This window comes from Opisthocomus hoazin, chromosome 4 (assembly GCF_030867145.1).
Source record: "Opisthocomus hoazin isolate bOpiHoa1 chromosome 4, bOpiHoa1.hap1, whole genome shotgun sequence".
In the NCBI taxonomy this organism is placed as follows: Eukaryota; Metazoa; Chordata; class Aves; order Opisthocomiformes; family Opisthocomidae; genus Opisthocomus; species Opisthocomus hoazin.
Window position 1 is genome coordinate 29,207,116 of NC_134417.1, and position 26,963 is coordinate 29,234,078.

The window sequence follows — 26,963 nt, forward strand, 5'->3', positions numbered from 1 at the left end:
AGGAAGGAGGCAGCTCAGCGGGGGCCAGAGCGTGCCCCTGCCTCTGACCCCCCAGTAAGCAACTGAAACCCAAAGCTGGCATCACAGCACCTGCCCAGCCGACCGAAGAGCTCGCATTCCGATTCTCAGAACGGCTGAATGCTCACACTGCTGCAGAGACGGAATATAAGGCAGGGTATAAACTGTCAGTGAAACAAACACCCAAACTCACCACCCAAACGCAACGAATAATCGACCATTATGGCTTTGATCTCGGAGTCCCATAAACAAGAGAGGGGCAAGAGCACTCACAATAATGTAAAGACAATTTTGTCTCTGACGATACCCCCTTATTTCACTGAGAAAGGTTCAGTGAAATGTGGAGGAAGGAAGGGACTACAGGTTCAGGTTAACACGTGCCGGGTCTGAATAAAGGATGCGGACACGGCAGCAATGCATTAGCAGAAGGTACGTTCATCTGCCCACGCCTTTGGGCCCCTTCTTGTAAGGTAATAAACACCCATAAAAGGAAAGCCCATGAGGAGATTGTGTATTTAAGGGAGGGTTTGGGTTACGCACTGTAAAGCAGAGCTCAAGTCATGTACTAAATGTTTACTAACACTAATGTATGCAACTTACAGATTTCACTTTTTTAAATATAAATACATAAACCTCAGTTTCTCTCTCCAAACTTCCAGTCTCTCTCAGAATATACTGCTTTCCCAGATTCACAGAAAAGATATTAGCTTTTCTGTTACCACACATTTCCACTGCTTTTGTGCTTGATATCAAAGCCTCCCAGTAAACATTCAGGAAGAACAGGAAGGGAGGAAGACAGACAGGTGCTTAAGGTTAAAAGAAAAGAAAAAAAGAAGAAAAAGAAAAAACCCATACACTAAAGATTCATCGCTTATCCCAAGAACACATGTCCCAGCCTTTGAGCATGCCCTGAGCAACCCCGACGTAACTCCACGCGCTCCAGCCCAGAACACTCCCACTGACAACAGCAGAAGCGATCACAGTAGCAAGGTTTACAGAAAAGGTCGCAGCGAGGCCTGGGAACAGTTTAAGAAAAGACAACACCAGCCCTTAAGATCACTTACTGCTTTGCCAGCTGCACAAATGTGTCTTTCCTGAAACCAGTTCAACGCTGATCTTCATGGAAGTACGTGTAAGTACACGAAAATAGCACTGACCATCTGCAGCACCCGAGATCTCGACTGCATCTGGCCAAGCGGCAAGGCACGACTCGCCAGCTCCTCGACCTGCTGCCTGCAGAGGTGCAGCGCACCCCGAGCCACCCCACCGGCGAAGCAGCCACCGCGGAGAACACTGCACAGCGTCTGCCTGGAGACCCACAGCCCACCCAGCTGCCGGGGAGCCGATGGCTGATGCAGAGCCGGCAGCAGACTGCGCTCCAGCCAGTAAGTACAGAATCCGCTGCAGCTCACGCAGTTTTTATGGTGTTTTATGTTATGAGGCAGCTGGAAAGGGCTTATTCTGTAAATCTGTTTCATAGCTGAAGAGGGACCACACATGCAATTTCACGCTTCTTTCCAGGTGAAGACTGCTTTTTCATTACATGTTTCTGTACATCACCAATGCTCTCAAACATTCTCTTTTAATTTTAAATAACTGCCACTATAGGGTGTGTTTTTGTTTTTAATTTACAAATAAGATGAACAGGAAATCATCCACACGCTATACAAACCACGAACAAATTACTTAGAACAGAAATGAGCAGTCATAACCACAAATAAATGCAGAAAACCAAGGCAGACAAACCCCCGCACCTATCAGTCTGAGACATGAACAGCCTCAAGCTACGCCACCAAAGACAGATCTACAGGTAAGGATTGCTCTGCATCGTATATCTTAACTAAAGACAGTTTTCTTAAACAACTACTTCGTTCTAATTTATGACTGAGGAAACGTAACTATATAAAACTCAGTTTAAAACATCAGCAAACGGAATTATAAATCAAATATTTAAATGACAAATGTTACTATTACAATAGACTATTAAAGTGAACAATTTCTTTATCTGAGCCACAATTCTTTTAAATACTCGGTTTTAGGACAATAAAACTACTAATAATTAAAATGTTTTATTGACATACTCATACTAGAATAATTCCAAATTTAATAGGACAGCTGCTTCTGAAAGCTGGTCTGTTTAATCCTCTAAGATCAAATCATAAATTGACCATTCCTAATATTCTGGTCCTAACTTTTCCTCTCACGTCCACTACTCCCTAATTCAGATACTACAACTGATAGGAAATAGGAAGGATCTTGGTGGGGTTTTATGAGGCTTAATTAAAAGAAACAGAATATTTGGAATATTTGGGTTAGATCTGAAAATAATTCTACATGCACACAGCTCAAAGCACTGCCCAAGTTTCAGTGTGAATATCAGGGTTTGCACAGATACTTCATAGGCTCTAATCTTTTAATGCTAAAAGGCTGTGGGTTTAGAATAATTCAGACCCTTGTCTAAAAATCAGAAATGAAAATAGAACGAAAAATTTATCTTATCAAGAATACTAAGCTGTTAAATTTCAGATTTCAAAAGCAGCGTAGGGACTTCTGGACTATAAGAAGAAATGAAACAATTACTGGTGGCTTTTCTAACACAGAAATAAAACTCTGCCCTTGAGGTGCCCTCACGCTGCAACCAAACGAGCTCGCGCTGCCCTTCAAAGAGCCTGCTGTTCAAACAAGAAATAAGCCGCTCCTCATGCCTGCGCGCTCTCCTCGCTCACTCTGTCCTCCCAAGCACCAGAAATTCATCATGCACGCCAAGAGAACACCACGTATGGTCTAACTACCCGCGACGCCTTCGGTCAGGGGGACGTGCCCGTGCCGAGCGCTCTCTGCACTCACGCGGCAGCAGCCAGCCTTCCGCCGCAGCAACGTCCGCCACCGTGGCACGGCCAGCCGCGGGGCATGGTGTGGGGCCCAGGGCTCGGCAGCCCTGCCCGGCACGGCAGCACGCTGCGTCGCTTCGATCTAACCCGGGGATAAAAATATTTATTTTCCTCATCACTGGATTACCTGAAAACGCCAGCTTGCAACGCCTTTTTCTTTTTTAAAAGTGTGAGCATGGATACAATCGCAAGCATTTACAAATATTGGCTGTGTTACACAAAGCAGCTGAGACCTTCACACACATCCCCCCAAAGAATTACACACTCGGCCAAAAGCATGCAGGCAGACAGGGGCAAATACAGCCCCAACAGAGACGTCACAAAAGATGTCACGGCTTTATTCCACGTTTTTTGTTAAAATAACATTTTAAAGGTTAGATGATATAGCCCATTTTTTCCAAACTGAGGGAGTCAACTGCTCCCTTCAGTTAAGGGATGAGGAACAAAAGACAGTCCAGGCTGGGGCTGCCGCTGCCCAGCGCAGAGCAAAGGGCTGCGGACGGACGCAGCGATGGCCGGGGTGCTGCCACCCGGCTAGGGGACACGGGGTCCCTGCCTACCAGGCCACACGAGGGGCCGCGGTCCCTGCACAGGCATTGGTGGTGCCAAGTGGGGACACTGGCAGGAGGGGCAGCTGTGCAGGGCGTGGGGATGAGGCACAGAGGGGGAAGGAGGCAGTCGGTACGCAAGGCAGACAGCTCCCAAGGCCCGGCAGCACCATCGGGACTGGCCCGCAGTCTGAAGAAAGCCCCAAAGGACGGTGTTATAACTTGGAAGCGGTCTCAGTCCAGCTTTTTGTTGGATTCATCCCACGTTCAGGAAGTCAGGAGTTTGTCATAGCATGAAAAAATACCTCCTTACATCACCGATTGCTGTCTCCTCACGAGAATATCCTGCATTCTGCCTTTTTGGATCAGAAGTGAGAAGTGCTGTTGAGATGCAAAGAGCTGTCTACACTTCTGCTCTTTCCCCTCACTAACCGTAGCTGCAGACAGGCCAACCCTGCAGTGTCACCAAGGCTCGCCCGGGTCGCCAGGACCTGCTGCTACTTGTGGGGACGCAGCAGCAGCGACCTTCACAGGACACACCGCCCTCTTGGCCACTCTCCCAGCGGACGCTGCTCTCGCCAGCACCGCGACGAGCAGCCTGAGCAGAAACACGGCTCACGCAGTCCTCCGTCCTCTCACACCAGACAGGAGCGGTCCTGACAGCAAGAGCTGGAAGGCGCCGCAGCAAGGAACTGACACCCTCTGGAAGTTACTGCCATGCTTACAAACCCCCTTTTCCCCGAGCCATGCCAGCAGAAGCGTGTGCTGAGCACCAGCACACACCACGCCACCTCACAGCTACCTGCCTACTACCTCCTGTGACAGGAACTGGCTTATTTTTTCTGTCATCCTGATTTGACTGTTCATCCTGTTTTCCTCCACTACATTCTATGCGCCTACGACAAACGAGAACAACCACCACCCAGAGCGTCATTCTGCAGGGCTGAAATAGTACAGTGTGTTTTTCATACTTTTATTCTCTTAAGTATTAAAATCCAGACATTGCCTTATGACAAATGTTATAAGAAGAACAGAAAAATAATGAAACCTTAGCCTCTTGGCAAACTTGCAAGAAGTCAAATGTACCCACATATCTCCAAAGTCACTGCAAAAAATGCCCGTCTCCCCGTGCCGGCCCTGCCAGCTGCGACCCCCAGCACGCCCAGCTGCGCGCCCGGGGAGCGTGGAGACAGCACCCCACCGCCCGCGGTCACAGCCAGCAGCCCTGCTGGCCTCCTCTCGCCGGTCCAGCTCCGATGCCCACCCCTCGGGGCCGCGCGGGGAGCCCCGCAGCAGCGGGCCCGATGGCCGCCGGCCACGGCCGCCCACGCACCCCGCTCTGCGCGGGAGCTCCGGGAGAGGGCAGACAGCTCGCACAGCGGCAGCAGGGACTCACGTCCAGACTGGAGCTGCTTCGCGACGGGGTGACACCAGCATGGCTGGGACTGCAAGTTCAGACCACTAACAACATTCCTACCGCACTAGAAAGAAAATCTTAAAAAAAGATTCTTCTTTTCGCACAACTCAACACAATCCACAACTGCTGTGTTTTGAGTATTGCGCTTCCTCTTTCTCTTGATTTCTCATAACACCAGAGAGAACATTTGCCGAGATCTTCTTCCCTGATAAACTCCATTTTGCATTTCAGAAGGGGAGAGTGATCCCTGTCAACAATTCCTGACCCAGTAATTGCAGTGCATATTAATTTATCAAGCAGCTGCATTAATTTCCATATATAGCTAAAATGCACATTCAGTACTAGAGAACCTTCATTATATTCAGGTTTAAAAAAAAAAAACCTTGTACATATTATTCTTATGTTCAGTAAAGCAGTCATGAACTTTGAAATTTGACAGCCAAGTTACAGAAGTCAAGAAAAAGCGCCTTAATGATACTGGAAGGGTTACAAATGATAGCATAAGAGCTTGAATCCAGAAGGAACCAAGTATTTTTAACGGTTTATGCAACTTCCCTTTTGTGTATTTTGCCAAAACAACATGATTTGCACACTGAGAAAGTTCAAAACTTATATACTTTACCAAATCAATCTTGTTAATCAGGTGAATCAAGTTTGCTGGTTTTGCACAACTAGTTGACATTATTTACTTCAAATAAATACCCTTTATGCTGGACCTAGCATTTGAACATGAAATGGTGCTCAAGTATGAAAGGCTGCTGGCTATTCTCATGTACAAATCACAATCTGCTGGGTGCTAATCCATACCCTCCAGCACACGCCAGCAAATAGCAGCGGTTACGCAGCAGCAAAAAGAAACAGTAATGTTTTAAGAATTGAGGAAAAGGAGATAAAAAAAGAATCCTTAAACTTGGTCAGCACCTCAAGCAACACTTAGAAAAAAAGGTTCTAAGCTGGCCCACCAATGAGCACCAAATGAGGAGTATTCACAGTTTCCAGATGAACCCCACCACGGAATGAGGGGTGAACATCTATGCTCATTTCAAGCCGCGTATCACTTGGTGGAGCCACCGCAAGCTCTCACCTTCTCACAAGAGAAGAGGATGTTCACACTGTGAAAGTTTCACAGCAGCCTGAACAAGAATGCAACAGGAGCAAGCATGCAAGGGCAGCTCCTCTATAAGGTGGGCAGCTCCTCTATCCAGTGGAAGCATCCCTTCTGCCAACGACACGCAACCCTTCTGTGCAGTCCCTGAAGCAGCAAAGGAGCACAGCCACCTTATGTGGATCCAGAAGCACCATGCAGCTGCTTGAAGGCCACTCTGCCAGACCGACTCCTTACCAGAGCAGCAGAGTTAGACCTCATGGTACCACACTGCCACAGCTCCTACAGCATCCGCACTGCGGCCCACGACCGATGGAGGGAACAGGCTAGCCAGGTGACAGTGTTCGCTGCCAACAAATTGTTCAGAGCAGCAGGGACAAGGCCTTTCAGAAAGAGCTGAGCGTGTGACTAGGGGACAAAAAGAGCAGATAAAATTCATCATGAAGACAAATGATGTGAGGCACGGCAGGGGGAACACAAAAGCCTCTAGCCTTACCCACGCAGCGATGGGCTCTAGGTTGAACATGACTGCTCTATGACTCTGTCCCTAACCAGTTTTGAAGTCCTGATGGAAGATCTGAAGACTTATCTGCAGTACTGACCATCAGACAGTCTAAACAGGCATTGCACCATGGGAACCCTCAGCACCGCAGAATTACACTGTCCTAGATTATGATACACAACTCTAGTATTTTCCTGTCTCTCACATAGGTCTCCCAGCAAGAGAAGAGGCCCTGTGCCTGAGAATGGAAGGCACTCTAGACCCTTAACAAAAAGGACCACAGCAGTCAAATCAAGAAAGGTAAGGACAAGCCATTGATACTGACAGATTTACAGAGTCTAGCTTGGACTTTGGCAGGGGGGAAGAGAGCGGTTTTCAAATACAGAGTATTACCATCTTCAATAAAAATGCCAATTGTTAACGGTGCTTTCCAGCTGTCTGAGTGGATGGCTGTAGGATACAGAGGAAGAGTGGAGATCCTCTTAGTTTTAGCAATATCACCTCAAGCCTTCCCATTATCACCTCCTAATCCTAACTCACCTATTTACACTGCAGTTATACTATAACACTCACCACACCATCTTTTACTTTAAAAACACAACCAAACAAAACCAAATGCCTTGATGACTAGAGCTTAACTGCAAAGCTGGGATGGTAGGACTTCTTACGGGAGAGCTACCAGGAAGCCATTAACTGCCGGCTTTGGGTGTGAACACAGTAACGCCTGCTCCATTGCTGCACTTACCCATGCGAGTTCCAGAGCAGCACCTAAGCTGCTCAGCCTTTACAGTGTCTGTGAAAGAGATACAGAAAACAATACACCAAAGGAAACGGTTTTACCTATTTAAAAGAAAGTTTCCTTTTCTAGTTATTGCAAGGTTGCATTCAGATTCCAATCTGCTACATGGAGGCATCAGCTACCAACTCTGAATTGCGGCAATAAGGGGCTTCTTTATTTTCTAAAAGACGGGTGGGGTTTTTTCCCAGCTCCATGGCATGTGTTTTCCATTTGTCTAGGTTTTCATTTGCCAGCTACAGCAGCATTGTAGATACATCTGTTCTGCCCTCCCCACGGAGGGTAATCCACCCCCGTAAACAAAGAAAAGCAGACAGCAGATGCAATTTCTTCCTGGAGATCCTCTAAAATATAAATCTGAATGACTTGAGAGGACAGCTCTAGCTCCTATGTTACGCTAACACAAAGACACACTCCTGTATGTTGGGCTACCAAAAGTTTAAAGCAAACTGTGCTAGCTGCACATAAGGCTTTCTTTCAAGTGAACATCAGAAAATAGATATTACCAGGCCTCGCTAACAGAAGAGTGTTTTCTACGCCTGTGTACAAAACGGACCACTTGTACAAGGAGTATTCACATCCCTCATGTGCTTCCTGGGAAACCAGTGCTAAAAACACACACTGGTCCTTAAGGTTAATGAGACGTATTTAGAGTCACAAAATCACTGGGGCTGCGTCCCCCTCCCAGTTCGCAGAGCAGAAAAGGGCCAGCACAGGGCTCGAAGGCAACGGATAAGAGTCAAACAGAGAAGCAAATGGATTCTCTGTTCAAAACAGCAGTATGCCCTCAAACACCATCAAAACGGGAGCTGGCACCACTTGGAAAATACTTACTACACATCCCTGCTGGAAATGACAATGTGGTGATCTCTGAGTATGCCAAGTCTATTCTGAAGTAGGAGCAGAAATCTTTTACTGATTAATGGATAGCACAGCACCATTTTACCTTACTGAGACAATCTTTCTCTGCTTCTAGGAACAAAGATACTGTACGATGTTCAACTCCAGCACAAGCTCCTCGGGAAACAACTGCAGTCACAGCACAGTAATGACAAAGACAGTCATTCCCCTGGTCTACTGTTTAATTTTTGTAGTAGGACTCTCGCTGAACGGTTTGGCAGCATGGATCTTTCTCTACGTTTCTAGCAAAAAGAGTTTTATTGTCTATCTTAAAAACATCGTTGTCGCCGATCTCCTAATGAGCTTGACATTTCCTTTCAAAATTCTTGCCGACTCAGAAATTGCACCTCCACAGCTCACCACATTTGTGTGCAGGTACTCTGCTGTTATTTTTTATACAAACATGTACATCGGGATAACATTTTTTGGCCTCATAGGTTTTGACAGATACTACAAAATTGTAAAGCCTTTATTCACCTCCTTTGTTCACACGGTTAACTACAGCAAGGTGGTCTCTGTAATCATATGGTTATTGTTGATGCTTATATCATTTCCAAATATGATTTTAACTACTGAAATCACTAAAGAAAATTATTCCAGAAAATGTATAGGTCTTAAAAGTGAGCTGGGCAGACAGTGGCATAAGGCGTCAAGTTATATTTGCACAGGGATATTCTGGATTGTTTTTCTTCTGCTAATCATTTGTTACACTTCTATATCAAAAAAAATATATAGCTCTTACAAAAAATTCAGGAGGAACTCAGATGTGACCAAGAGAAAAACCAGCCGTAACATATTCAGTATCATGTTTGTATTTGTCGTTTGCTTTGTACCCTATCACCTCTGCAGAATACCATACACTCTAAGTCAAACTAGCTCACAATTCAGCTGCCAGTCAAAAACAACTCTGTTCTACACAAAGGAGTTTACTCTCTTACTATCTGCTGCAAATGTGTGTCTTGATCCCATTATTTATTTTTTCCTCTGCCTACCCTTTAAAGAGAAGCTGTACCAAAAACTGCATCTCAAGCTGAAAACTCCAAGTGAGGTTGAAATTTCTAAATCCAGAAGAACAAACACGCTTCCAGAAAGTATAAACATAGTGTAGGTTCAGGTCTGTACAATAATGCACGTTTCAGAAAGGTATTCAAGAATTCAAGTCTCAAAGAAACTGAACGGATGAGAACCAGCAATAAAACAGGAAAAAAGTTTCAGCATAAAATACCACGCGGTGTTTCTCTGTATAAAAAGATCATTGCACGTTGCCAACGTATTTACTACGTGCTATTTCAGCTGATGCCATGATTGCACTTCGGTGTGATACGACCTATCTGGATCTCGAAAAAGAGAGGAATAACTGGAACAGCACATTCTGGACCTGCAGGCCATGGCTCCCTGAACAGACAAGCCAACAGACCCCACCACCAAACTGATTCGCTGCTGCTTCTCACAAAGGCTGGCACATGCGTTGAAGGCAACACGCAGCTTCAGGAAGGACTCTATTCCAACAACTGCGGAAAAAATGATTTAAAAAATAGAGCTCAAGTCCTCAAAGATCCGCACAGAACCTGAAAAACCCTTGGTAAAATTTTTATATATATATTATTTTCTAATATATATTTTTTATATATATAGGATTTCTGAAGGGAATCATTCTATAAAATTAAGAATTAAACACGATTATTTCTCACCTTTAGGCATCAAATGTCAGAGTACTTCTATAAAATGTGATGTTCAATATATGCACGTGTTTAAAGAGGATCCTTCTATAAACTAAACAGCACAGTTACACCGCACCATATTCCTCAGGACTTTTCTGAAATAACATGGTGTACACCAAAAATGTTCATACTAAACCGAATGAGATTTTAGTAACCCCCTTTCTGTTGCTGCAGCAGAAGGTAAGAACACTCAAGAAGCTGTCTGAAAACACACACGTACAGCTGTCTAGAAACTCAGGGGTATATTTAAATCCAGAAAGAATGACTTGTTAGCTTTCCTATGCTCTTGGCACGATGATAAAGCATTTCTCTCTGTACAAAGGTAACAGCTGAAAGCCACCAACCTGCTATATATAAATACAACCTCATTTTAACCGTATTTTTCACTGTAGCCTTTTTTTTTTTTTTTGATTGATTTTATCATTGTACAGGGAAAACACACTACTGCATGAAGTACCCACAAAAGCTTTCAGACCATGTCTCTGGAAGCTGAATGCTTTCATTTTACTCAGCAAAGAAGGTACAGGAACAGAAATAACACGTGCTCCACCTTCCTGCCACTCTGCTTCACTTCATTTCTAACAGATAACCTCCCAGGGTGAAAGACTGTTAAACACATGGTCTTTGCACCCTCCCCAAGACTGTGGGTAACTTCTCCTGGTCCGAGACCACCGACCTACGGTAGCAGTACTGCACCACCACACAGATTACATTTAACCTAAAGGACCAGCCAGCTGTTTACCCTGCCTGCTGAGCTCAGACGCGCCTTGGTGGAGCGTGTTCACCTCCGTTTATCTCCCGCTGGCCTGAAGAGCATTCCCACCCGAACCCACACAGCGGCCGGCGCCCGGGGAGCCTGGACGTCCATCTGAGAGCAGGGGCTGGGCGGACCCACAGCCTGAGCCAGCCTTAGGGACTACAGGAGAAGGCTGCGTTCTGGTTGTGGTTTTTAAAGAAAATACATAAAAGATTATTATTTATATGGTTCTTTCAGAGCTCCCTGACTTGTCAGACTGAGACTTTGCAGGCTCTTCCCTCCAAGCAAAGGAAACAGCCTGTGGGGAAGGGAATCTGCTGCTTTGTGGGAGATTTTCTGTCATTTATGGCAAAAACATTTGTTTCCTTACATGGCATAGCTTGGTATTTGCCTACGTAAATCTAAATAACTGCGGCTGTGAAAGCACACTGGCATACAGAGATGAAAACACTTCCATGATACATACTTGTATAACTTCTTAATTACTTTGCAAGCTTTGAAAAATTTATTGATTTTGTAAAATTGTTTCTTCGCCCCACCAGATGACTGATATTAGAACAACAAAAATCTACATACAGGCACCCAGGGGAAACGATGCTGACCAACACACTGCTGCAAAAGTGACACTAAATTTCTAGCTTTTGTTTTGCTTTGAAAAAACCTTCCTCCAATAGCTTCACTTGTCAGAAAATGCTTCTGTGACCCCCAATCCTACTGCAATCTGCCACCCCATGTGCAACAAGTCTCAAATAACCCCATTATTAAACCAAGCTTCTGTTCCATCTCCCCAGCCTTGCTCTTTACCTTGCTATATGAACTGGGATGGAAAGGTAAGGGGCCATTGTTTGTTTTGCACTGGGTTAAGTCAATTCTTTCACATCTTTCCCGGCGCATCACGCCTCAGACACATCTAGCCAGCTCCTCAAACGCCCAGAGGTCCTGTAGTCACACCAAGTACCAGCTCTTGCCTTGTCAACCTACCACCTGGAGGAACTTCCCTAGAATTCTTGCAGTAACTCAGAGCTAAAAAGGTTTCCGTTCGACGGCGACCCAGTCCCCAGCTCCAGCTCATCCTCCTGACTTACTCATGACTCCATTGCTCTCCAGGAACAAGAAGCTGGGTTTGGTCTGTTTATTCTTTGGAGAGTTCAGTTACTCAGATGGATCTGGAACCTCTTGCAAAGGTGTAGTGCCCCTAGGAAGCTCCGGTGTGCTTCGCAGGCTGCCGAGAGACATCAAACACACACATTTGCACAGAAAAGCTGTGCTCATACATTTGAGCCTCGCTCCCCAGAGCCTCCTGGAGTTCCTGGACACCTCTTTGTAAGGAGACATTGTTGTGCTGTTCAAAACCTTGAGACAGCACCCAGGTAGGGTGGCATAAATCTGCTTCAAAAAGCCCATAAACATCTCACATTTTAAACTGTGCATCACCTCATAAACGTGGCCTAGCCTTCAGCGATACCACACAGCCCAGAAGCCAACTCAGCATTACACCGGACAAATGACAGTGCTGCATTCACTGCGCAGTGGCTTATCTACGCTAGTATCATGGTGTAAGGCCTTAAAATGGACCACTTTCTCTACCACTGACAGAGCACAGTAATTTTTCAGGAAAAGAGCTCAACCTAGCAGATACAAATCCTGCCTCCAGACACGACTTCAGGAGACAAAGCTCACTCCACAACTGCCTCAACATATAAAAATCAATCCTGGTTGTGCAGAAATCAGCAATAAGACTCCCACGGAGTTTAACTTTGCAGGATGTCATCTCGAAAAGTCATCTCTGTTGTAAAAAAAGCCAAAAATCAACTCAAAGAGAGGGAAGATGCCAATTTAATCTACCTAACAAGTGCACACAGTCACAACCAGCAGATGTGGTGAGGGCGCACCCCCTGTACTTGCTACCTTCAACATAGAAGGGACAGGAGGGAAGGGCTAGTTTCCTTCTGCCAACACCCTCACAAATATTCTCCCACCTCACCCGAATAAATAAGTCTATTGTTATTTTTACAAGAGCATCTTCATCAGTAACCATCACTTCAGGGCACTGCACACCTGTAAAACACGGTTCAAACAATTAAAACTAAATACTGATAACTGACGGAGGGTTAATCCCGAGCAAGTCCCACAGGACCGCTAACTGAGGAGCCTTAGGTGCACAACCTCCAAGGCAACCTGCTGAAGTGGGGGCAAAGAACAGTCCCTGGCCCCCGCGGGGGGCCCGCGGGCCAGCCTGCGCCCCAGCCCACCCCGAGCGCCGGGGGTGCCACACGCTCGTCACACGGAGCACGCATCCCGAAGGAGCAGACACCTGCCCTCCCGCGCCCCGCACAGCCCCAGCGCAGGATGCTGCGAGGCAGCGTTTCACAGGGACGCCAAGGCACGTCCAGGCTCCCTCCCCAGCCACCCCGGCTGCTCCCATCCCCGTGGGTGACCCAGCCCACGGCCGTCCAGAGCGCGTCCCTGCAGCGACAGAGCTCTGGGCTCTCCCTGCCTCGAGCCAGCGGTGGGTGCTCGCCGGACCTCGCCTGCGCTGGGTGAGGAGGGTGCTCGGAACTGAAAAAAAGGTGAAAGCCTACTAGCAGCGGAGCTCCAGAAAGCCTTGGGAAACGTTCTGGATGGGAAACTTTTCCCCAAATGAGCGTGCACAATGCAGAGAGGTATCAGAAGTGATCCTGCCACAAGGACCATCCACATGAATCTTTGGTGCGTCCAATTCAAAGCACAAGGCTCCCGACGCTCTTTTAAAGGTCATTATTTAGGGTGTTTGTTTGGGTTTTTTTAAGGTGCAGATGTTATTTTTCCTAGCTTTGTTCTCAGAAATGATTTAATCACTTCAACTGAATTCCCACCCACACCAGCACCCCTTCCCTTCCTTGCACCATCCCCAAATCCCAGCCGTCAGCCTAAGCAGACACACATCATGGAAAATTTTAGATCAACAGTCAAAAATTCAGCAAAGTTTAAACCACCAAAAATAGGGTTTTATGATGAGATGTGCTCAGCAACCTTAATTACAGCAAAACTTACCATCTACATCTGTCATTTATGAACTAAAACGGCCTTTCACATCAGCCATACAGACAGGGGAAGAGGATGACTCTGAACCACAATAAAAACAGAGTCACGACTCAGTAGACTCACATTCTTCTCATGTTTCCTCTCCTACCGAAACACTTCTGCAGGAAGTGCAGCCCACTTTTCAGTGAAGGTTTGACCAGCTATCACCTTTCTTTTAGACCTGGAAAAGGTTTCTGGCCTGTAAACTGACTCTACAGGAAAGGGGAGACACAAACACACACATTTCAAGTTTAAAAAAAAAAAAGAGAAATACAAGAATGGAAAGATCAAGTTTGCATTATGAGCAACACCGTAAAACTAGAGCGTGTTTGTTCAAAACCGAACATCGGATCATTCCAGACTATGAAGCTTTGTAAACATTTCGACAAATATGGTCTGAACTTTCAGCTTATGACTAAACTTAAGACATTCTTAATTTGTTTCTTCACAAAGCTCTGGTACGAGATTTGTAGATTCCTGTGGACTCTCAACTGCAACTAAGTGCTACCATTTCAGGGTTTCAGTATCGCTGTCAGTACCTCAGCCCCCTAGCCTGGTGTTAGACATTTTCTCCTGGTTTAAAATAATTTTTTAAAAAAAATAAAAAAATAAAAAAAGGAAAAAGCTTCATTATATTTCCCCCATATTCCTAATGTGTCATTTTTATTTTTAATAGTGTTTGGCAAATGTCCAAGGATTTAGAATTTTCATTGCTCTCAGCAGAATCCCTATGTGCCTTTAAATCTAAAACTCTAGAAAAAACCTAGAATTTCATGCAGGACTATTCTAATGAACGAGGGACAACTACACTGCAAACCCCTGATTCTAGACAGATTTTAAATGTAAGACGGGGGGGGGGGGGGGGGGGGGGGGGTGTGTCAGATTATTAAAAACAAAAGCAAAGAAACAGCCACAGCAACATCTGCAGCCCCTGGCCAAGACTCTGGGCCTAACGTGATGAATTTTCGGAACTACAAGCAAACGTCCCCATGCTGAGGCTGACCAAACCACACATCTCTCGTCACCATTCTATGTGGGGATACAGGATATTAAAATTCAATATTCAGGCCGCTGGCCGCAGCACGGCCGGGGCACAGCGTGCACCAGGGCCCTGCCCACCACCGCCGCTCCTGCAGCAGGAAGGAAAAAGGTCTCGCTGCACTGCTCCGTAACCACTGACATTCTTCTGTCACCTTTTAGGCAACTTCCACGTGGTTTAGCCATTTGAATGCTGCTTTTAAATGCGTCAGTCAGCACATTTAAAAACCACAGACACGTTTTATCAAGCCAGCAGACGCAGCCAGAGGAAAAGATCAGCACGCTGTTGGACTGTGAGAGCAGCCACCGAGAGACATCAGCCCTTTGCAGACCGATGCTCAGAAGACCCTAGAGACCACCCAGACAGGTACGTGCCTCCAGCCTTTGTCTGTCCCAGCCTACCTAGACCTACGTAAATACACAGCCCAAAATACTAACTGAGCCAAGCGCATAGAAGGTCAGGCTCAAGTGTGTAGCAAAGCAGCCTTTGCTTCGCCTGTAACCAGCGTCGCTTGGCCGCACCCTCAGCGGCCCCGGTTCCAGCAGTATTTCAGGGCTCCGGCTGCCCTGCCGCACCCCGAGCGGGGCTGCTCCCTGCCCAGCGTGGGAGACTCCCACCGTCCCGGAGCGAGCCCAGCAGCTCCCATGGCACCGCTGGCTCCTCACCTGAGCTGCACATCACCCACACGTCTTCAGGCCGACAGAGACCACCTGCAGAAAGCCAGCTGCAAGCAACAAACTGCTTCTTCCCCCATTTAAATCACTGGAGTATCTGCCATCACTTCAGTTTACAAATTATGCACATCTGGATACCTATTTTACAGCAGAAAATAAATGTGCAAATGCAGTAGTTCTCTTGTATACTAAAATTAGGAACTATATAATGAAACAAAAAAAAGTGTTGCCGTCTGATGCTATTCAAGACATAAAGAGGTTTATTTTTTCATTCCAAGAAGTTCTAATGAATGTGACTTCTTTCCCACAGACATTCTAGGCAGCAGTCTGACAGCGTAGCAAACAAACAAAAAATGCCCTCGGTCATGGAGTACTATATTTAGTTAAAATAAGACCAAAATTTTCTACTTTTCTTCTCTATAATTTCTAGTGAAGCCTAAAACAGAAGTGAACAAAATTATTTAATAGCTGCTTCTTTCAAAATGTGCTTTTTCTGAAAGGCTTCATAAGATACACGATTAATTTATCCTCTGTTCAACTGGGAAGAGAGAGCAGTTTGCAAAAACTTAGGACTGGTTAGAACTATTTGCTCATCTATCTGACATATCGGCGTATTGGTTTGACAGTCCATTAACTTCAAAACTCCTAATACATTTTTAGAGAACAAGACTGCTACGAATATTACCCTTTTTTAGGCATAGTTTCAACTGCTCAAAAGTTATGAAGGTTTAGTCTGAGCACTATGAACCGGACGCTTCAGCAGATTCAAACCTTTTCCTCTGGTGTTTTGGTAGGCTGGAGGGGTGCTGAACCAAACTCCCACTCAGAGAGGCTGCTCTAGTGGGAAAGTTTCTCAGAAGTCTATACACTTTCAAGAACAAATCCTAATACATTTCCAAACTTTTCCGACATGAGAACAAAGCCCTCTTGAATACCTGCAAAGCAGCATGAAGAGAGAGAAAAACATTTCTTCCCAATTGCATTTTGTCCATGAAATTAATCAAACAAAATTCTCAGAGAATAACTACTGTTGCTCAGGAAAAGCTGATGTCATTGATGTCTTCTTGATTCTTTCTGTAGGTTCTTGAAACCTCCTAGCAGCAAAACCAACTTGCACAAGAAGTTTACAATGTCAAGCAATTTTTCACAATGCTATGTCGCTAAAGAAATGGAACCTTTTCCCTATTTTTACTACTTGATTTTTCTTGTGGGATTTATTGGAAGCTGTTTTGCCCTATGGGCATTCACACAGAAAGACCAGAAACAGAAGTGTATGAGCATCTACTTAATTAACCTCTTAACAGCAGATTTCTTGTTGACTTTGGCATTGCCAGTAAAGATCATTGTTGACTTAGGAGTTGCACCCTGGAAACTGAGAATATTCCACTGTCAAGTTACAGCCTGTTTCATCTACCTGAACATGTATTTATCAATCATATTTCTGGGATTTGTAAGCATGGATCGTTGCCTTCAGCTAACGCACAGTTATAAGATCTACTGCATTCAAGAGCCGGGATTTGCCAAGGTGTTGTCTGCAGTCATCTGGATAATGGTTCTCCTTATAACAGTGCCTAACATGGCTATTCCAATAAAAAGCATTGAAGAAAGACCTGGCGCAGGATGCATCGATTTCAAAACAAAATTTGGCAAAGACTGGCACGTGTTTACTAACTTCGTCTGCACAGCAATATTCCTGAATTTTTCAGCTGTGATACTGATTTCCAATTTCCTTGTTGTAAGGCAACTCTACCAAAACAAATACAGCGAGAGTTACGCAAATGCAAAGAAAGCCCTCGTCAACATACTGCTTGTGACCGCAGGCTACCTGCTGTGTTTTGTTCCATACCACATTGTTCGCATCCCCTACACCTTGAGCCAAAGCGATACCATAACCAGCTGCTCTCTGAAACAAGCTCTCTTCAAAGCTAAAGAATCCACTCTGCTGTTTGCAGTATCAAACCTCTGTTTTGACCCTATTCTGTACTACTATCTTTCCAAGTCATTCAGACTGAAATTTACTGAGACTTTTGCAGCATCCAAAGAGGCAAAGGTTTTCACAGACAATGAGGCGCAACACGGAAATGAACAGCAGATGCAAAAGTACTGATATTGGAATCCATCAGCCGGGTGTGCAAACCCGCAGCGTAAGCAGCTGATGGGCAATCGCAAGCACGGCTACCACAGTCACCAACACTCCTGCTGTATCACAAGCCCAGACAGCAGGAAAAAACTCCAACACCACCAAATATCGCTTTGTTACATGTTCACATAGCAGGTGTGGACAAGCAGAATGTTCGATAACGCCTCTTAGAAACAGCTCAACGTACCAGTGACGACCTACCAGGGATCAGCAACACTTCAGGATAAACATGATCAGACAGACTCAAACATACCTTATAATTATTTACGATAAACACCTGAACTCTCCTTTTCTAAGTTAAATATTGTATACTTACTATAGTAAATGACTTGGTGCAATCAAGTGAAGAGATTATTTAATAGCAGGTCTTCAGCAGCAAAGCTTTCACATATACAATTAACCCAAATGCATTTTAGAGGGCATTATTTACTCCAGAAACTGATTTTTGGCTGCACCGATTAAAAATTATTGTATCTGCTTACATCACGCCTGCATTTTTTATAAATAAACTTCTCATTCTTGCCAAGTTCCACTGCCTTTCCTTACTGCTGCTTCCACGAATATGAAAAAAGCTAACAACATGTTGTTACAGAAAATTCAAGAAAATTTTAAAATTAAGATAAAGTATAAACATCCAGTGTGTCCACCTTCCTTTTTTTAATAAAAATTCATAAAACGGCAACTAAGTTTATTAATATTCTAATTTACAATTACTTTAACAAACAATGCATATGTAGAATAATCAACAATCCAAATTAAAAAAATCAATTTGTATAGGCAAAATCCAGCTACCTGGATTAGCTCCATCTGTAAATCAGAAATATTTCAGAAACAAAACCAAACCAAATTATCTTTTTTCTAATCCTTAAAATGGGCAAAATATGAATCAAACCTTGAGTAAGCATTCGAAACTGTCCTGAACACAAATAGCTCATTCAGTGTTCTCATAACACTTCACCCGCAATAAATTAGAACCCAAACTTTGTGGGGTAAGAAATTTAAAGCAAAGAAAACTGTGGTTATCACATCATACTCCCACATGACACCTCCTGTATTGACAGGATTTAATACAGTTAAAAAGTTATCACTGTTGTTTAAAATAATAATAATTAATAATTCTCAAGTAGATACATTCCAGTTGGAGGCTTGTTCAGTATTTGGGCCCTTTGTCTAGCACAGGAGAAAACATGAGAAGTCCTCTGAAGGAGGGTTTGGGATCTGGAATGTTATTCATGGGGCTCTCTTCAGTTCCCATGAGCCTACAGACAAACACAACAGCAGCAGCCGCCAAAAATCCACACTAGAAACAGCGAGAAGCGGGTGGGAGGAAATAACACCATTCTGTCCCTCACATTTCAGAACTATTTCTTTCAGCTATTTTGGTATTTATCCATCTGTCCAACTGCAATATCAAATTTTCTATTTAGCAAACTTTTATTAGACCCTGGAACGTGGTGGGTTTATTGCGATGCCTGTCTCCTCGCCTGAGTAAGCCACCACACATTGTTATTCCTCTTGCGCACTCTTCCAGCTAACCCCCTTCCGATCAAACACAGCCCAGCTCCCTCCAGGCAGTGAACTCTCTTCCCTCCAAGGCTTTGCTGCCATGTCAGGCGGTCCCGTTACACACACGAGCACAGAGGTCACTCACCAGAGGTATAGGGAAATGCGTGGCGTATTGCAAATGGCGAAGCAGGTCATAATTGGACGGAAAAATCAGTTCTCTCAGTCTTGGCCTCTCGACTGACTTCTCGCTGGTAACTGAAATTCTTCTGTCTAAAGAAGAGCTCACATTCTCACAAGACTCCCCAGGCATCGGAGAAAAAATCTAAGTCATGTAAAACAAACGTTTAAGGTAAGTGTAACCTCTAGCTTTCAAAATCCAGCAATTGCATTCAGAGATACGATTTGATTCTTGCTTACAGTTACGTCTTAAACACCCGAGGTTTTTCAAAGGTAGGCAAAGCAAGGGCAATTGTAATCAAGCCTGAAACTTAAGATCCATATACACATTATATCTCTACGCATATCTCCATCGTTATTACACAAGTTTTAAACTAGTGGTATTCAGACAGGAAAAAAAAGCATTTTGATTCAGAGCAATCTCCACACTTCTTGTGCTGCTGTGACACAGAAACCGCGACGAGACATTTCAGTGATGGAGGGAAAATAATGAACAGGGTGAAGTGGGAGGTGACAAGAGACACGGCAGGCAGGCATGGACGTGCTCGAAACCACCCATATGACAGACGTCTGGCGGAAACAGGGGGCCCAACGTCCTGCAAGTGGATCTGCAGAGACAGCTCTGGGCACAGGAGTCCATGGGGATGCAGCACAAGGACCGGCCCAAAGGAAGAAACTAGGAGATTCAAGAGCAATGCAGAATCAGGCTAACAGTAAGGAAAAAGAGAAGGGAAAGCAGATTCAGAAGACAGAGCCAAAACATACAACAGTCATTTGAAAGCAAATGCCACCAATGGGGTTCCTCAGTGTCAAAGAAGTGGGTAGATCTGCATTAGCTATACCACACAGCACTCTGAATACTCTGGAGGCGAGGGGGGGGAAGGGAAGGAGGCAGGCAGGCGTGTGCATGCCAGGACAACGAGGGGATGCACAGAAGAGCAGAGAGTTGTCATACAGCAGAGATACAGAGACAGGCAGCGATGCACTGACGCAGGAGACGGCAGGGACTGGACGCCAAGGGACATCGGATGTCGATGGAAAAAGCAAGGTGGTGCGAGGGGCACAGAGAGACATTCAGTGGCAACAGCAAGCAGCAGACACAGGCATCAGAGACATGCAGAAAATCGAAACTTAAACCTACTGGAAATTCCGAACCAAAATCTGCCTTAAAGTCACTCTTGTCTACATCATCAAAAATACTACCGGTTCCTGAGTCAATGCCCATATGTTCCATAATACTATGATCCTAGTAATTGCCAGAGAGAAAAACAAATATCAGTCACATTTTATTGAAGACCCATTTAACTGTTCAGTGGTAAACCCAAGCACGTGACTTACTTAAGAATTAAGACAAAAAGTATTGATGGTAAGAAGTTTTCAGATACTGACTTCTAAATCTTTATGATAAGCCTTAATTCACAAAGTCACTCTCAAGCTTAAATCCACAAAAGCATAGAAAAGGGCAGGAGCCAAAGGGGGAAACAACATTTTACAGTATATCCCCGTGAGCAATCCTGCTCCAGGGACGCCTCCAGAACAGGAAGCTGACTCCTGTACCTTCCCAGGATTTATTTCCTACTTTTGTGGTACCACAAGAGGCAACTTGTAGAAACCTCCTATATTTCAGGGAAAATCTGGCCATGAGACTGAGGTAAGAGATATGCAAAAGAAATTAAGCAGAAATGTAAGAGGATGCCTGCCCACAGGCGCCACGTGGAACGTGCAGCAGAACAGTCTACATCTCATCACACGAGTACAAACTTGGTCCGCAGCCCGAGTTTAAAATCGCCTTCCTCTTGCGCTGGTTTTGGAAAAGGTTACGAACTGCTCATCTGATGGAAGACTCGGGGTTGCACCGGGACTGTGCACATCGAGGCACGAGGGCTGGCTTCACAGTCTCCATCGGTGGCTGTGCAGCACACAGCGAGCGCCCGATCGGCTGCGAGCAGGCTACCAGGCTGCGCATCGCTCGTGCCTGCGCTGTGCCAGCACTACACAGAGCACAGGCGGCTTACTCCGGGCTCCCCACTGCCTCCTCCTGCTCAGAGCGCTCCCTTCTCTTTGCTGAAGCACATCTGCAAATGAGTTTTTCCACTGGTACATTTGGAAGTCTACATCGTGCCTTTCTGTTTGTCCCAAGCTATTCAGATCACCAGACAACTGTCGGTTCAGTCTGTTTGCACCAAAAAGGCAGTATTTACAGCTACATACAAGAATGAAGCTAACGGATCACTTTCAGTCTTCTCAAAGTAAGAGAAAGAGACAAGAAGACACAGATTTAAAAACTCATATCTGAAATACGAATGCTTCGGTGAAAATTTACATTTAACAAAAACAGAGCACCAAGCATGGGAGAAAGGGTACGAAGCGTTACCTCCAGTTTGACATCACGATCCTTAGAATAGCGCTCATCCACAGCTTCCCCATTAGGCGAACGTGGTCTGGTAGTTGCAGTGATTGACAAGTCTCCACGTGATATTAAAGTGCACATGTACGCATCATGGGAGAAAACATCATGCCGAGTGAATTCAGAAAAAAGCAGCACCAAATTCACAAACTCTGTCTTCTCATGGTCACTACTTGGGTCAGCTACCCAAAAAATTAAAAACAAACAAACAACACAACCCAAAGTTAGACTGTAGCTTCAACTTAGAAATATCTGCCTTTCAACTATCCAAATTGCAAACCCCAGCAAATTAATTTTAAAGGCCTATTTAAAATATCTCCAGCACCCTGTACAGATTTGTCTTTGTCTGCACAGGACAAACCCTTCCCCACCCAATTCACACGTTTTCACTCTGCTGTCAGCTCCAGACACCGGCCAGACTTCAGAAAGCAGTGGACTCCAGAGCGTCCTACCCCACACACGTCTGCGAGGGGCGAGGGCGGGTGTCAGCAGTCAGGCACAATGTTCAAATACTTCCAAAAATTCAAAAGAGGGAGCAAGAGGGCGAGGACATTCCTTGTGTGAAGAAAAATTAAAGATGAAGCTTTGGATTACAACAGACCACGGCTGTCCCTTCCTCCCAAATTATGTTACTATAGTAAATGTTACTGTCTTCTCTATAGCACTTCTGTATTCATAACAGAAAACCTTTTAAAATATTTTCAAAGAACTCAAGATCTCTGCTTGCCAGGCTTCCGTGATATAAAAGCAATTCTTTATCAAAGCTTGATAGTGTAGTGTATTTTATCTATTAAATGTGCTCATACACGTCAGGAAAACGTTTATTAAAATAAATGCATGTTATTTTGCCAGTGCCAAAGCAAAGCCTAGAGAAATACAACATATAAGATTCTGTTACTAAGTTTTCATTTGTCACAGCTATATTTAATTTGACTTGTTCTGTACCACAGAAAGGTTCGCAACATTGCAGTTAACAGAAAACAGCTTTATACCACACCAACTCTACTGGGCAACAAAACCTTCGGCTACAGAACGACCGAATCCGAAATCATCAACATTTATTTAAAAGCAAATTATACTTTGCAAGTTCAAATCAGTTCAATATATAGCACTATTTCTATTTAGATATCCTCACTACAGTGCAGCACAGAAGCTGTAACGGCAGCCCAGGAGCACACCGGGTCAGGGGCAGAACTCCTCGCCGGTGCCACCCTGAAGGGCCAAGCATGCGGACTGGGTGCTGCGTGGGGAGCACCGCGACACACACCCCCACAGACCAGGCCATCTGCCCTCCATCAACACGCAGCCATTACACGCTTCTCATTTTCGGAGACACAGAAGCTCAACCACCGTAAAAACAATACAATACCACAAAACTTGTCCAATGCTCAAAAATGCCAAAGCATATTTCAAGCAAGGACCACATTCCTCAGCTGCTCTCCCTGCCCTGCCTCGCAGAGCTGCCCGAGTGAAGAAGGACAATACCGCGTTTGGAACAAGCACATCAGAAACACACTTCTAAATAACACAACTAGTTTGGATGGTTTATTAAAAGCAGGGTCACCACTGGCAAGAAAATAGAGCACTGCCAATACTTCAGAGTCTGTAACAAATTTTTAAGAAGTTTTTCCTTTCTCGGATGTTGAGAGTTTTCAGTATCATGTTTCAAACCACTTCAAATTCCCTTTACTTTGGGTGGGGGGGAGCACTAACTAGCAGTACTTAAGAGACCAGAAACACGAGCTACAGTATCCGGCAGTTTTCTTAGACCAAGACATTTCATAGGTGATGAACAAAGATCCTTTTTTCAATCCACCTATTTGTCAGATAACAGCTTTTGACTTCAACACTTGCGTGCAACTTCCACGTCAGTCACTTCAAATGTGGATGTGTCAACGAGAGGCAAGTGTTTGAAGTTAAATATGCATAGAGTGCCAGTAATTTCCCTGAATCTCTTACAGCTTGAACAGCAATAAGTATAGTTTCTGCCAATTTTCCTTTTGTGAAAAGAAACAAAAATCACAGAAAAATCCTATGACAAGGCAGGAGATTTCAAAAAAAAAAAAAAAAGAAGTGCATATGAAAACAGAGCAGGTAATCACGGAAACTGTGAAACACTCGCTACAGCAAAACAGTAACTTCAGGCAGCAGACCAGTTGCTTCTGATCTACTTTGGAATATAAATTAGTTAATACTCACATAATGAAGGAGCTTGTGTGTCTAAAAACCTTAGCAGGACATTCTGAAAAACAGGAAGACTGGAACCTGTCAAGGAGGCTGAAGACAGAGATTCCTTTTCATCCAGGACTTCAGATTCCCCACATCTCTGCACGGTTAAATAAATAAAAAAAGCATCTATCTACACACAGACACATATAATATTCCCACAATTTGCATCTGAGGCAACTACACGTGCGATTGTTTCCTACTTCTTCATAAAATCCACACTTCGTCTAGAACGACAGGTTTTTCCCATCACCTAGTTTGGTTACTTCTAAGGTGTTTTATTTAATTACTTTGGATTACTATTGAAAAGGAATGCCTGAGACGTACCATCATCTGCAGCAACAGTTTCATAGAAAAGCAAAAATTTAAGATACAGAACTTCCAGGACCAATGTGAACACAGAAGGTAACTCCTCTTGTTTGTTAAGTGGCTCTAAATAGAGTAACAGCCAGGGCAAACCACTCTGCTTTCAGAGGACTTCGGTGGGAGTGAGGCAGAAACCATACTGTAAGCTCCCCTCCCCCAATTAATGGTCTGCGGTGAGGGGCCTTCAAAGCAGCACGGCTCTGGAAAGTGAAAGTCGCTGTGCACCTCACACTGTCTGTGCGTCTGTCTGGGCAGACACACTTCTGAGAGTGCTCTCAGCCGTCCGTCCCTGCACCCAGGCTGAACAGACATCTCACGCCGCTTCCTGGAACCCTTTTTTCCAGGGGTGAAAAACCCAGACCTAAACAGAGCACCCATCCTGTGAGAACTGCCCGCCGGTGCTGGCGAACACGCTGCCGCTGCTCAGTCCTCGCTGCAGCGCAGATTCAGCATTACTGAAGCGCCAAGGAGCAGCGTCAGCTTACGCACGCTGGAGTGGGACCACGCGCCACGACAGACAGGCCACAGTTTACCCCAAAGATGTCACTAGCGCGTCCTGCTTCTCCAGTGAAACGTTTCATTTCCCCTAACACAAAGAACCTCTACAGAACGCAAGACTTCAAGTTACACTTGAATTTTGCCTCAAAACGCATTTAGTCTCGGAACCTTCCCGGAGCCCCAGCAGCTCAACAGCCCTGCCCCGCCAGCCAGACCCACACCCCTCTTTTTGAGGGACTCTGGTTACTGGGGGACTCCTTTGTTTGGACTCACAGAAGTAAAACACTTCAAACAAACAGACATAAATCAGCTAATACAGACCATACTCAGTTAGGTTGCAATTTCCCCTTATTTTAAATAGAAGGCTTTTTCATTTTATATCTATCTAGAATTTAAAAACTGTGGATCGATGACAAAAATCCCCAGTGCTCCAAATGCCATCCAACTTGGTTGTTTTGTAATGCGTAGAGATTAAAGTGCTGTTTCCTTAGAAATGTCTTCCTTTCATGCATACTGTTCACACGGTTCTAGCAGTGGAAGTAACTTACTTCTGCTTCAATTTCTGCTTGCCTCTTCTCCAAGAGTTTGGCTACAGCCATGGCCCTGTGCTTACCAGACCTTTTACAGCTCACAGCCCATTCGCAGAGCAGCGTTACCACAGCTTCGTCGTTCGGGGCTACCTGTTGAGTGCGAGAGCAAAGAGAGAAAACCATTTCACCCACACAGCCCACAGGCTCGTTTCCGAGCAAACAGCCCACAGCAGCCAGGGTTCTGGGAGATGAAGACAAAAGCTGCTTTTTGTTCTTCAGTACTGACAGATGCACACATCTGCTTTATCTGTAGTGTTTGCAAATGAAATAGAATCTGGAAGCCAGGAATGGAAATCTCAGTTTTCACACTGCTGATACTCAAATCAAAATTTTCCTTTATCATAAAGCTGCTTCACAAAAACAGAAAAGGGCAATCTGCTTTATAAGCAAGAGAAACAGGAAAAGCATACCACACAGAGCCTCTCAACACAATTAACCACACAGAATTTACGCTTTCCTTACAGTAATTCTTCCAAACCTCCCTCGTCTTTTTCTAGACCATTACTTGCATCCCACTGACACATTAAAAACACCAAACAAAAACCCCTAACCTCTAAAAGTGTATCTAGCAGATAACCAAGCCCCAAAAACTCCCCAAAAGCTCAATTTACCTCTTAGCTAACACAGACAGCTTTAAGAAACAGCACATCTTTAGAACATCTGTATTTACAGAATCACAGTAGGATATGGTACGCTTATATCTACTGAGTGTTCATGCAACTTGTTCCCACTAACCACCCCCATTATGGAAGTACTTCTGTCTCGTGTGCTACCTAACTGGCTCTGCTGAACTCCCCCACTCCTGCCCAAGCTGGCTGCCACCTCTGAGCACTTCAACATAAGGCCAACCTGCAAATTAAGCAGATGTGATTTTTCTTCTTTCCCCAAGATTAGTGCAAACTACGGTTACAAGTAAATATTAGTAGAGCTCGAGTCAAGCACGGCACCCTCAGAAAGCTAATACTTTTTTCAGAGTGATTAGGAATTACAGACCCATAAGCAGGAAAGTTACTGCTTCAAAGCTATCCTAATCGTTTTCCTCAAAAAATACAAAAAAACAGCGGTATGCTGAACAAGGCTGGCGTGTGCGTGCACACACATCACACAGAGAAGTTTCCTGCAAACAGGCTTCAGCGGGCAAGCAAGAGATAGTAAACGGGTAGGGGTGGGGGGAGTGAAGAGGGGAAAATGCTTTTCTGTTACCCAGATGAAGTGACACAGTAACCTCACCACTGCTGTGGTTAGCTGCGGCAGCTAACAACCTAAGTATGGACACTATGTATTTCTGAAGGCAACGCAGAACACCTGGGAGAGTCTGATCCTCACACCGACTTCTTTCTGCTAACAAGCGAAACCACGCCAACAAAAACCCCAAGAGCTTCTGTATCTCAAGGAGGAGGCACCACCTGAGAGCTCAGGCAAAGCATGCCAGGTCACCCATGCCCTGCGCTGCGGCCGCCCTGCGCTGCATCCTGATCCTGCGGCATCCCCGGGACCGCAACGGGACCTCCCTCACCCTCCTCCTTACCAGGAACGGCCCGTCCCACAGAACAGCCGAGCAGCCCGTCTGCTCAAACCAGCGGCAGGTGATGCTCCTGCAGCTGAATCCCTTCAGAAAAGGA

The 26,963-nt window shown here is 45.0% G+C and overlaps 3 protein-coding genes across 17 annotated transcripts in view; 2 read left to right on the forward strand and 1 right to left on the reverse strand.

Moving 5' to 3' along the window:
* MED12L (mediator complex subunit 12L) overlaps window positions 1-26,963 on the reverse strand; it is a 145,143-nt gene that overhangs the window by 89,556 nt on the left and 28,624 nt on the right. For 11 of the 14 annotated variants that reach the window (XM_075418461.1, XM_075418465.1, XM_075418462.1 and 8 more), the window contains exons 11-15: window positions 25,300-25,431; window positions 23,861-23,987; window positions 21,629-21,843; window positions 20,396-20,500; window positions 19,223-19,399 (exon numbers count right to left, since the gene is read on the reverse strand). In XM_075418461.1, the coding sequence (XP_075274576.1) occupies window positions 19,223-19,399; window positions 20,396-20,500; window positions 21,629-21,843; window positions 23,861-23,987; window positions 25,300-25,431 (756 nt within the window). The remainder of the gene's footprint in view (window positions 1-19,222; window positions 19,400-20,395; window positions 20,501-21,628; window positions 21,844-23,860; window positions 23,988-25,299; window positions 25,432-26,963) is intronic. The other 3 variants (XM_075418468.1, XM_075418474.1, XM_075418467.1) reach the window with 1 other exon arrangement.
* Window positions 991-11,439, forward strand: LOC142361144 (P2Y purinoceptor 14-like). Of its 2 annotated transcripts, XM_075418479.1 has the most exons (4): window positions 992-1,403; window positions 6,691-6,781; window positions 8,254-8,552; window positions 9,471-11,439. In XM_075418479.1, the coding sequence occupies exons 3-4, from the start codon at window positions 8,272-8,274 to the stop codon at window positions 9,472-9,474; spliced, it is 285 nt and encodes a 94-aa protein (XP_075274594.1). In that variant the 5' UTR covers window positions 992-1,403; window positions 6,691-6,781; window positions 8,254-8,271; the 3' UTR covers window positions 9,475-11,439. The 2 variants fall into 2 exon arrangements, with proteins under 2 accessions (XP_075274593.1, XP_075274594.1); XM_075418478.1 differs by having other exon boundaries at window positions 991-1,403; window positions 8,254-11,439.
* Window positions 15,005-18,176, forward strand: GPR171 (G protein-coupled receptor 171). The gene is made up of 2 exons (XM_009942399.2): window positions 15,005-15,123; window positions 16,512-18,176. The coding sequence occupies exon 2, from the start codon at window positions 16,561-16,563 to the stop codon at window positions 17,536-17,538; it is 978 nt and encodes a 325-aa protein (XP_009940701.2). The 5' UTR covers window positions 15,005-15,123; window positions 16,512-16,560; the 3' UTR covers window positions 17,539-18,176.

What these genes read in the sequence shown, in the direction of transcription:
- LOC142361144 (XM_075418478.1), top strand. Translation starts at nt 8,272, where the DNA reads ATGTTCAACTCCAGCACAAGCTCCTCGGGAAACAACTGCAGTCACAGC.
- GPR171 (XM_009942399.2), top strand. Translation starts at nt 16,561, where the DNA reads ATGTCAAGCAATTTTTCACAATGCTATGTCGCTAAAGAAATGGAACCT.